The sequence below is a fragment of the Besnoitia besnoiti genome, chromosome VIII (assembly GCF_002563875.1).
Source record: "Besnoitia besnoiti strain Bb-Ger1 chromosome VIII, whole genome shotgun sequence".
In the NCBI taxonomy this organism is placed as follows: Eukaryota; Apicomplexa; class Conoidasida; order Eucoccidiorida; family Sarcocystidae; genus Besnoitia; species Besnoitia besnoiti.
In genome coordinates this window covers 1,571,296-1,582,885 of record NC_042363.1, presented here as the reverse complement: position 1 = coordinate 1,582,885, position 11,590 = coordinate 1,571,296, and the positions used below count along the sequence as shown (strand labels likewise).

At 55.1% G+C, this 11,590-nt stretch overlaps 1 protein-coding gene across 1 annotated transcript; it reads left to right on the top strand.

Moving 5' to 3' along the window:
* Positions 1 to 4,223: 4,223 nt before the first annotated feature.
* BESB_083500 (formate/nitrite transporter protein) lies at positions 4,224 to 7,879 on the top strand (the record flags this gene model as incomplete). The annotated part of the gene is made up of 5 exons (XM_029366700.1): positions 4,224 to 4,371; positions 4,885 to 5,326; positions 5,912 to 6,059; positions 6,486 to 7,349; positions 7,757 to 7,879. 5 exons carry the CDS (start codon positions 4,224 to 4,226, stop codon positions 7,877 to 7,879), a joined length of 1,725 nt encoding a protein of 574 aa, XP_029217160.1.
* Between the last annotated feature and the right edge of the window lie 3,711 nt (positions 7,880 to 11,590).

Here is an 11,590-nt window from a genome sequence, read left to right as displayed (position 1 = left end):
AGGACGCGACGGCTCCACGGAACCGTAGGCGACGCGCACGTACCCTTCGAAGCGAGAGCGACGACGTGCCCGCGACAGGCACGGCGGGTGCGAAAAAACGGCGACGACACAGATTCGGGGAAATCCATGAGCGGCAAAGCCAAGCACGGGTGTGGGACTGGCCTCGTCCAGCGTTACTGAGTCTGGGGAAAGCAGGCAAGCCGGGACGACGTAGACTCCGTGCGAGGCTGACAGGGGGCTGCAAGGAGAGCGGCGGCGGCGGCCGCAAGTGGAAAATAAAAAAAGCAGGCTATACGTTTTCTAATGCATCGGGGGGGCTCAGCCCAAGGGGTGTAAACAGGAAACGAGGTTAGCTGACAGGTTGTGAGTGCTCGTCCGGTGATTTTTGAGGCTGACCACTGCGAGAGGAGGAAGTCTCCATCCGCACAAGTCTCTTTCTGCCGTAGCAGCAACAACCGCTGAACCGGAGACAGAGCGCTAGCGTAGTGTATGGGGTGTTTTGTATTTCTCGCTTTGCCGCACTAGAGCGCAGCCGCCGCTGCAAACGAATGCAAAGATCTCGCCCGCGAGACGGCGCAGGTGCTGACGCTGTGCACGACTTTGAAGCTCAAAAGTCACCCCAAACAGCAGTGGAAGGTATGGGGCCAGATGGCGGCCAGCCCACGGTCTCCTCTGCAGGCGGGTTAAAACATGGGAACTACGTTGGTGCCTTACGCGCAATGACTCACTTCCTGCGCTCAGTAGCACCTTCGCGTTTCCAGTGGAGGCAAGGAAAGAGCGGGACCACGGTTCGTGGCGGCTTTCTTGTTGATGCGCCTCAATGGTAGTTAGCCGTCGGTTCCGAGCCTCCTGCCGTGCCTCTGCCTTACACATATCCCACTTTGTGTGCATGATTTCGCGCTCTTCGGGGGATGCGTACGCGTGCAAGTCCGCTTTCCTGTCTCGTCTTGCCATATAGATAGATATACATATGCTTGTGCATGCATGTGTGAACCCGTCGATCGATCAGTGCTGCCGGTGTCGCTTTGTTGCTGACGCTCAGGCGCCAGAGGCATAAGAGAGGATACTCGGCTTTTTTCCTTCGCTGAAACTCTGGTTAGGTGGGTTTTTGGAGTACGCCTAGTTCAAAACACGCAAAAGTCTGTCTTTTGACGTTGCCGCAGAGTCTCAATAGACTCGTGAGTCGGGCCTTATCACTGCTCCCCATGCGAATGAGAGAAGCTCCATATGCGGCGAAGCAGTATGAAAACGTGGATTTCTTGGAAAATGGACTCAGACGCTGATAGAGACGGAGGAATACACGAATGTTGGCGTGGTCACTGGACTAGGAGCTGTTATTACTCAGCAGTACAGCAACAGATACACGTCACGCATTCATGCCTATATGAGTATAGAATATATATACCATATAAATAGGTATACCCATTACTTATAGTCAGAGGGATCATCAAAAAAGCAAAGGGGCACACCCCCCAGAGTAAATGTGCACGTTTGAGTTACAAAACTCTGCCAGTGAAAAAAACTGAATTGGAACATCTGCGCAGAGAGGCGTCTTGAGCTGCAGATACACGACCAACTCTGTTCTTCCAGGATGATGACAGCCGACGCCCTGCATGAATAGATGCGTTTGGAGAGGCAATTACGTCGAGCAACAGAGGGACATGCGCAGTGGTGTCCCAACACCAGCAGCGAATATAGATATTTACCTACGATAGAGAGACAGCCAAGTAAAGATATCGACGTGTCGCGAGACTGGAAGCGGTATGGTCGAGAGACATTCAGGCAGGCACGCAGTCAAAAAGACGTTCGCGACTTCTCGCGTCTTTCTATCGTACACGGAATTTTTAAAACAAGGACACATACGGAAGCAGGTACCCCTCACAAGCAGCACAGCTACCGCCTCGCGTTTCCTTCTTCGCCCAGCAACACTCGTACTTGTACGAGCAAGCTTGCGGCGTTGAGGGCATCTTCCCTTATTCGGCGTGGAGAATGAGAATACCTCCGCCCCCGCTCCCGCTTAACGAAATCTTTTGTGGCGCTTTCTGACAAAACCGACTGTACTTAGCTCTGCTAAACTAACGCTTCTGCTGAACATCGCCCGCGGTCAGTCTCCCACGGAACCTCGCGTATGCGTGTAGACACACCTCATCGGTGCTACTATGCAGCTCTTTTTCGTTGGACGGTCGCTGCGCAAAGGGGCAGTAGAATTACAAGGCAGATCGTGGCAGGCCTACCGATCGGAGAATACGTGCAACTAGGCATCTGGATCTCGTGGCCGCAAACATCATCAACTCAAGAACGTCTACATGTTTAAGGGTTGCGTCTGCCTATCTTCTTGTTTTTGAGATGAACTGTAAAGGGCTTTGCCAGGCTTTCAGATGAAACTAGCATCGCATAGATGCGAGGACCCGTCCCAGTCTGCCGCTGGTCCCCATGGTGACAGGCTACGCTGCGACTCCACGATGCATGCGCCACAGGAACTAGCAAGAAAAAAACGAGAACCGGGTGGAGCGGTTGTAGAGTCCAGTCGCGACCCGAAAAATGCCGAAAGGCTCAGTAACGGGGTACGAACGGTGCCGTCGATTTCCACGGTGTTTTGGCTGCTGTGGAGACAGAGGTGCACAAGCATGGAAGCACCACGCCTGCGCGTAGAGAGCGAGTCACTACTTTGTGTAGGAGGTGGAGATCACATCCCCCTGGGTGGGGTCTGAGCCGAGTGCCGAGCCTGCAAATCTCAACGATATCCTCGTGAGGCAGGACAGACCTCTTGTGACGACTGAAAAGTCCAAAATGCGTCTCAGAAGCAGTCGCTGGGACGCACGCGTACGGGGCCCATAGGAAACTTTGCTTCCATGCCCCTCCCGAGTGCTCCGACGCTCTTTGGTTATCCTGCAGTTCAGCGTTTGCGAAAATGTTTGGCTGTATTGCTCCACGTGCTCGGACTGTCAGTCTGTCACGTTTGGTTCGCCGGATATCCCCCGTGTTCTCACCTGGGGGTCTCCGTCGACTGCCAGTTCCCCCCGCAATTTCCGCTCGCGTTTGTGCGCTTACCAAGCCGGACCTAGTGTAGGGCCTCTGAGGAGGGCCCGTAAGCTTCCGAAGCACACTCAGTGACGCCCAGGCAACCCAAGAGTCAGAGACATTTCTTTCTGGCTTTAGTCTACACAGCTTGTATGCATGCACCCAGAGAGGGTGCCCCGTAATTCGTTTTCCTTGTTACGGTCCCGAGACGTTCCCCTGCGTCGGCCCACAGACCGCCGCTGTGCTTCATATGTCGCTCGGTGCGTTTTAGATCTTGGTTCTCGGGCCTAGTCTAGGTTGTGTGAAGAGGTCGGCGGAGTGGACGGTGCTCTCGAATACCTTCCTGCTTCACCGCTGTAGTCTGTCTTTCGTCCTCGGCTCTACGGTGTCGTGCAGCAAGCTTGAGACAGCAAGTGTCCCGTAGAATTCCCCGACTCGGTCGAGTCTTTTTCTGCATTGGGTATACCTGTTCCTGCGCTTCGTGCTACCTCCGTCGACCGCAACTGAGAACAATAGGCTGAGCATGTCTTCGTGGTTTTCTATCTGCCCGTGTCATAGCCATTCTTTCCTGCGGTACTTCCAGCTGTTCACCTCCTCTCGGTTTTCCCGAGCATTTTCTGCCCTCCTCACACCCTTTCTGCGTGTACAAAAAATCAAGGCTGAAGGGGTGCTGTAACCAAAATCCAAGAACGGATTTGCGCGTGAAACTGCTGCTCCTCTTAGTACCCCTGCGAACCGTTCGCTGAAGTAGAATGGCTCTCTTCCCTAATTGCGCCCAGTGTAAACCCCTGCTGAGTCGCCCGTCTTTAGCTCCCGCAAAGCTCAAATTCACCACTTCCCCTCCATTTGCCGGTCGTCATCCCAAGTCTATCATGTTTCATCTCTCCGAGGTATCTTCCCTGCGACTCCGTTTTTTCCGCCCGTTCACGACGCAGAGCATAAACACTGCATCCTACCTAGCCTCCGCGTTTAGCTCATCACCACCTCAAGGGCCACATCGAAGCATCCCGCGCTGCACGGAAGCTAACTGAGTCGCTACTTATTCTCGCGAGTGGTTGCAGCTCTCCACGAACGTCTATGTAGCAGGCCTGTCTCCTTGATTCACTGCATTGGTATATTCCCCTCAAGTCCCAGGTTGAATCTCCGCGAAGGCTCAAGGGTGGAAGAGCTGAGTCCCTCCCGGAGTCTGCTCTTTGCGGAAGATGGTCCTCGCAGCGAGCCCCGAAGCGTACCGAAAGGTTATTGAATATGGGATCAAAAAAACCAAACTGCGGATCGACCGCCTTTTCCTCCAGGCCATCATGGCTGGGATTTACGTCGGCATGGCTGGTCACGCATGCACAGCGATCGGTGCGCCGACAGACGAAAAAAACACAGAGGAAAGCTGCCAGAAGAGCGAACAAGCATGTGGCTGTCTCCATCGCCAAAGTCAGGCGCGCCAGCACACTTGCTGTGCGTTGTAGTTCTCCTTCAGGAGTATACTTTGTCTTTGTTGTTTGCTCTGAGTCATCGACCTGCTGGTGGTCGATCTGACAGCGGCCGTCTCCACGTCTACTCTGGAGTAGTCTCAACAGCCTTCACCTGCCGCTGGAGTGAACTTCCGGGAACGTCGCGCTCTCGCCGCGAGGAAGGGGGGGGAGGGGGGAAGGTGATACCTGCAGCGCGAAGCGAAAATCTCAAGATAGAAGTGGATCCTGTCGGTCTCCGACATGATGTGTGCCCGCGGGGAGACACCCCACACACGTGCCCCGAAGCCCGTGCGCACGTCTGATCAGCCCCCCACTCAGTCGGCGACTTCGCCTTTCATATGTCGTTCTTACGCCTGCCTTTGTTTTGTGTGTTTTGCTGTTCGCTTCGTCCCAGCGGGGGGCTACTCGACCGATCCCTCGAACCCGCTAGCGGTCTCCAAGTCGACGCAGAAGTTCCTCTACGCTTCTCTGTTTCCGGTGGCGTTCATCGCCATCATCTTCACTGGAGCTGAGTTGTTTACGGGGAACACAATGACGATGCTCCTGTGTCTGCTGGAGCGGCGAGTGACTTACCTCCAGCTCCTCGTCAACTGGGCCTGTAGCTTGGTTGGCAACTGGCTGGGGGCTCTCTTCGCCGCCTACTTTCTCTCCTATCTTCCAGGGGTGTTGCAAGGCCCTGACCATCTCAACTATTTGAAGGAGGTCGCCGCTCACAAAACAGGCCATAATTTTGGCGAGTGCTTCCTCCTCGCCGTAGGGTGCAACACCTACGTCTGCCTCGCGGTCTGGTTCGTCATCGCGTCAGACGACGCCGCCGGCAAGATTATGTCCATGTGGTAAGAGAAAAGCCTGACGCACAACGGCGCTCCATCTCTGTCCTGACGCAGCTACATGCATCTGAGTGCGCCGTGCGCTTTAGTTTTACAGATGGCGCCTCGCACGGTTTACATGTGAGACAGATATTTTGTAGCCCACGGGCGTCTCGAAGTAGCCGTCGCACCCTTACTTTCAAATAGCCGGTCGCCGGCAGTCGTGCCCCGTCTACAGAGTCTCGTGTCTCCAGCTGATGGCGCAGCCTTCGCCACAACAGAAAATGCCTAGCCGAACACCTTTACTGTGCCTTGCAAGCCTTACAGCAAATAGAGCCTGATCTTTGAACCTCTATCTCAAACGAGCTTCACGCTGAGCTGGGGCACTCAGCATGGGTAGCCAGCGAACACTGGCGAAATGTCTCAACACATGCGAGAAACACTGAACAAGGCCCTCTCGTTCCTGTCTTGCAGAACGGTTGCGAGGAAACTGCAAACTGAGAAGCGCAGCTTCCCCGCACTGCTCTCACGACGCAGCGACACCGGTCTGCATCTATTGGAGGACTATGCGGTGTTTGCTGCGGCACACTCATGTGTCACCCTCCCTCGCAGGTTTCCAATCGTTGCGTTCTGCGTCGCTGGATACGAGCACATTATCGCGAATTTCTACACGCTTCAGTGCGCGCTCATGCACGGAGTTGCTCCGGGGGTTGGCCTCGTCATTCTGAAGAACTTCATCCCGACTCTCTTGGGGAACATCGTGAGTCAAGCGGTATTTGAAAAAAGGAGGGAATTCCCTCTTTTTTTGAGGTGCATAGGCATACGTTTAGGTTGACGCCTGCCAATCAACGCGCAGATGCACATTTAAGTGTATATATATATGTATCTACTGGGGTCACGCCGGAGCGATACAGCTGACCGCGGATATTGAGCTCCCTATTTCTCGAGTCCGTCAACCTCACCTAGTCTCTATTCGTATTCGCGCCTGCCCCCTCTTCGCTGCCAATATTCTCTCCCTCCCTATTCGTCAAATACTTTCCGCGCCCTCCCTCTGCACGACGAACTGTCCTCGTTGATTGTGGCTAAACACCACCGGAACTTGACGCAGTGCATGTGTGATGACTCCTAAAATGGGGGAGGTAGGGTACACGTGCCCGCGCGTTGCGCTCTCCTGTGGTTTCATCAGGTCGGCGGCTGTGGCTTGGTAGGCGCAGTGTATTGGTACAATTTCTATCCGACCATGTGCGTTGTCCAAGAGACGGGACAGAATGTACCTCTGCCTGAGAACCCTACGTCAACATCGGCTGCGAAACAAGTTGTCGCAGATCTCTTTAACCGCGCAGGGCGCGAAGGGTCTGTACCTGGCGGCTCGCCGCTAGCGACTCCTGCCAACGCAGGCGTGAATTCGACTGCCGGTGCAGCCTCCACCACTGGCCCCGTCACGACTTTTGGTGGGGCTCCTGGCGGCCAGCCAGCTCTATCTGGGGACGCATCCGGAGCCCACAACCCAAATTCCTTGTTCCTGCCTTCGGCAAATACCCCGAATGCAGCGGTTACATCGGGAGCCGCTCCGGCGGCCAGTTCGAGTTCTGGCGGAGCTTGGACGGCTGTAACGAGCGGCGGGGCGGCGGCGAATCTAGTTGAGCCGAGTCTGTCCATCCCTACGACGGATGACTGCCTGTTTGTTCCCCGCGCCTCGTTTGGAGGCGAATACCACTCGCCTCCGAGACTGGGGATCCCGGGGTCGTCGAGACCACAAAAAAGTGCAGTTGGCTCCGGGGGCGCAGTCATGTGTCGGCTGCCAAGCCCAAGCCTACTAGATCAGCCGTCTGCGTCGTTGCTCCGTGACAGCTCCCTGCAAAATGAAGTCACTGCTGTCGAGCTGGTCGCTTCCTCGAAATCACCCAGTGGCCTAGGCCTGACTGCGGGGGAGAGTGAGAAAGACGCCACGGGGGACGATGAACAGTCGCTGCAAGAAGCAACAGCAGGTGGCGTCCGAGAAAGAGAGGAAAGCAGAGGTCTGCTCGACGACGCGAACCCAACAATAACGGTAAGGAAAGCAACGAAATGACGAGCAACGGGATTAACGGGTAAGAGATCGTCAGACGCCAAGTGAAGTACGCAAGTGCATATAATTTATCAGAGACAGTAATTCCGCGCGAGCGCATATGTTTATATGTCCACCATCCTGGACCTACACGAATATGCAACATGAGAGAGCGTCAGGCTCTGACCGGACGACACGACACCACATGGTGCGACCGGCGAAATAAATATATATATAGATAGATACATAGATGCATGTGCACGACAGTTGACATGTGACTATCCACATGCTGCCGCGGCTTGCTCTGCGGGCACTGAGGAAGAGGGAACGCGCCACACGCAATCATTTCTACACGCGCAGCACGCGTCATGTGGGGTCTTCATTCGTCTCTTGCCGGCCGCTGCATTCAGCTGTCTATCCCGTGTCACAATTACCACCCCCACGTCCCCGAAGGCGCTGGAGCCCAGGGAGCAAACTCACCACCTAGTGCGGAACTGGCCAGCGGAGACACGCAGAGTCCGAGTGCTGGGTGAACCCCACAGCGAATGAGACACGCTAACGGAAGAACGAGGGCGACAAAGAGCGAACGAATGGGGAACTGGCAGCCACAGTTGCGCACAGCAAAGGTGTGAGCGAGGTGACCGTTGGTCGCCGCCAACACAAAGGGAAGGCGATTATCAAAGATGTGTGCCGGGCGGTTCTACGTCCCCTCTGCGACATCCGTTTTCTTCGTTGCTGGACTGCTGTCCAACAACGCACGGCTTTTCATTGTTCTGGCTGCTGTCGCCTGTCTCAAGAAGTGACCGCGAACTCAGCTTGCTCCGATGCTAGCTGTCTGGTCTCCTTCCTGTTCTGTGCACTATGAGTTGACATGCGAATGAAACTTGCATCAGCATTTCGTTGTAGCTCTTCTTGACTAGGCGAAACCTCCTCCTTCGCTAGCCCCTGCAGAGAGCCAAGAAATGACTCTGCTCCAGCTGCGGTTGCCCTTTTGAGAGAGAGGAACTAACTGCTTTGGCCAGCGGTTGCCTCGCGAGTAGGCCCGCATACCATCTAAGTTGCAAATGACTTCTGATTGGTAGGAGTGGCAGAACTGGGCAGTGGTGAAGAGGAGTGTCATGATGATTGAAATGCAGGGAAAAACAGGCAAAATGCTTCTATTCTAGCTACCTAGCAGCCAGCGCAAGTATAGATCCGCTCAGACGCCGCGGCCGACCACGACCAGGACGCGCGATTCGCAGGAATCGCGTTTCTGCGCAACACAGCCTCTCCTGTTCGCCTCCGACACTCTGTACTCAGAGGAGAACGGTCCCTTATTGTGACTTGCCATGATGAGGAAAGCATACAAAGAATCCTGCACTCATGGTAGACACGTAAGCCGCGGGGCCAGATAAAAGCGCCGCGACCAGGGCGAGAGAAGAGCGAAAAACCAGCCGGGGGGCGTGCTGCGTATCCCAGCAATGTTCCAGTCGAGCCGCCGCTGCCGCTCGCGTCGACTACCCTAGCCGTCGGCAACAGACGGGCAGAGAGAGACAGAGCGGCGCCGGACGGAATAGTGACGCGATGCATACGCGAGCACATCTCCAGTTGCGCCCCGCACCGCCTTTTTCCAGCATGCTCCCAGGCACATGCGCAAAAGGCAGGGAATCCTGGGAAAACGGTGAAGGCGATGTCGAGATTCGCTCCGTAAGGGACTCCAAAGAAAAGGCCGCCCTGCAGAGACGACCAGGGCCCACTGGCTGCGTCAGCCGCACCAGAGAGGGAACCGGAGCGTTCTAACCCTCATTTTTCGCTTGTGAGACTGAGCCGTGGGGCTCAAGATATAGAGGATTTCACAGTCGTGCGGCGTTGGAGGGGCTTTCGAGAAGACGGCAGCAAAAACTTGAATTAACTAGGGCACAAATGAAAGCTGCACGTGAGTAGCAGAGGGACGAGCACCTCTGCGACAGGCGCACTTTGGTGTGTTCTAGCAAACAGGCCCGCGGATTGCTAGGACACAAAAAGTCGGAGGGGCAAGTAGGCTCAGGAAGTCACCCGATGGCTCCAGTTCAACTGAGCTTGTTCTCTCTCGTTCAGCTTTCCTTGAATTCCAATTTGGTAATCTAATGCGGTGGTCGTGGGTGTAGCGTGGCAGCCTCCAAGAGCACTGTGCATGAGCACAACAAGCGGAATCCTGTGCAGTTGTTTTGTCTGCTCTTCAGTTTCCGATCTGATAGCTCTCCGATCTTATTGATTTGTGGCCCGTCACACTCCATAAAAAGGCCCGAACTCTTAACGATGAGGACGGCGCGGCGGTGAGGATGGATCCTGTTCGGGCATTCGTTCATGCAACGGCTCTGGCTGAACAGTGACCATTGACGGCCACTGGCACAAACGGAGGCACTGGGTATTTCCATTTCCCGTTGCAGGAACGCCACCGCTTCCCGTTGCTCCTCTCTCGAAGTAGTCCTCACAGTGAAGGACCAACCACCCTGAACGACTTGGGTCCACGGTGCTCTAGTTTGGCTTGCCACCTCTCCGCGCCTGGGGAGGGTGCAGAGTGTCTTCCGAGCAGGGATATACTCTGTGGGGTTGCGCTCCCTTTGGCCTCCAGCCGTCGGGACGGGTTTGCACCCCCAGTGTGGAACCATGGACAGGAAGAGCCCCCTTTTAGAAATCTGACGCCTGAATGCATGTGTGTTTCGCCGTGTCGTGTGTTCCATTGCATCCCTATAGCGCGTATACTGGAATCTAAGCAATAGGACGACGTGTAAACTGGAGAAGCTCAATGATAACGAGGCAGACACGTGCAAGCTGCAACACGCTGCTGTCGAGCTCCGCAGGTGCAAGGTACCCCGCGCCTTCGGTCCCCCCCTCGCGTCTCCATTTAGACGTGCAAGGGGTGGCGGGCACATCGTTCTTGGGCTTCTCCTGACAGGAACTGTCTCCCCTCCGAAAGCAACTGCACCCAACAGAAGTACCTTCAGTTTGAAAAAACTACGCACTGGAGTTCATATTTGACCACATTTGCTAACTCTATTTTAGCTTCGGGACGCATTAAGCACAGCTGTCGTGTCCTTCAGCTGGTGGTTCGCGCCCGGACTCTGTAATGTACGCAATCCCTTGGTCGTGAAGGGAGCGAAAGGCTTTCAACGAAAGGAGGTTACAGAGCTATACGTACTTTGAGTGAAACCGGTTCAGCGACTCCGAACGACAACAAAGGTGATAACCCTCAACGGCTGGAAGCGGCACAGACGCGATTCGCCATCTCTTGTTCGAAGGCCAACCGCCGGGGGAAAAAGCTGCAAGATCGCCACTACGGCAGGAAACACGCTTTGCGTCCCAGCTCATTTTTTTCTGCCGACATTGCGTCTTCTGCGCTAGCTCACCGCAAGACTGGGGATCACACAGGAGGAGATCAGGTACTTTTTTGCAACGCCGCTGCGAATCCCAGGCATTCTACAAGGTACGGTGGCGAGGGACACTTGCAGCCGATCGACGCTTGTCTGCAGAAGAGGGACAAAGAGTATCGGTACTAGGCGGGTGCTGAAAGAAGGCAGCACTCCCGACCAATTATCATTCAGTTTACTCACCTGCCGGTGTCGAAGAAGATCAGTGGCTCAGCGCTGTCCAGCGAAGGTCTGTGTGTGCATGCCGGTGTTGGAGGAAGATACTAACGCCATAAAGCACGGCAATACAAAAATTAGGCAGTGCAAAAGATGTGCCCGCAGAAAAACTTGGTGACTGAACACAAACAACTTGAAGCACAAGAATTCTATAGGCCAGCCAGTCTTGGAGTGGTCCCGCACAGGTACGGGATCTAGTTGTTTTTCATCGCTGTCTTCTCAAGCGACGGGAGGCCGAATCTACAGCAAGCGCACCCCTGTATCCTTTCGACTCGTGTCGCTCCTAGGCGCCTGTGTTTTATTGAGGTATCTGACTTTGGTCTCACCATCCAGGATTCCAGGGCAGATATGGACGCTCTCCGACTTCCTTGTGTTCGCGCAGCCCGAGCGCCCGTTGGCGCCTAGGGCCAGCTCTTCTGCGATGTTCCTCGCCTCTCTATTTCTCAGGTGAAGTCTTTCTTTGTACTCTAGTGCAGTCGTTCGGGCTTTCCAGCGTTATTCTCTGCACCGCGTGGAACGCTGCGCCGCATTGTGCAGAGCCCATCGTGATCGCACGCCTCTCACCGCCTTCCAGCTGGACACCGAGGAACAGACGCTCGTGGCCTGTCTCTATTTCGGCTCACACAGCCATGCGGGACC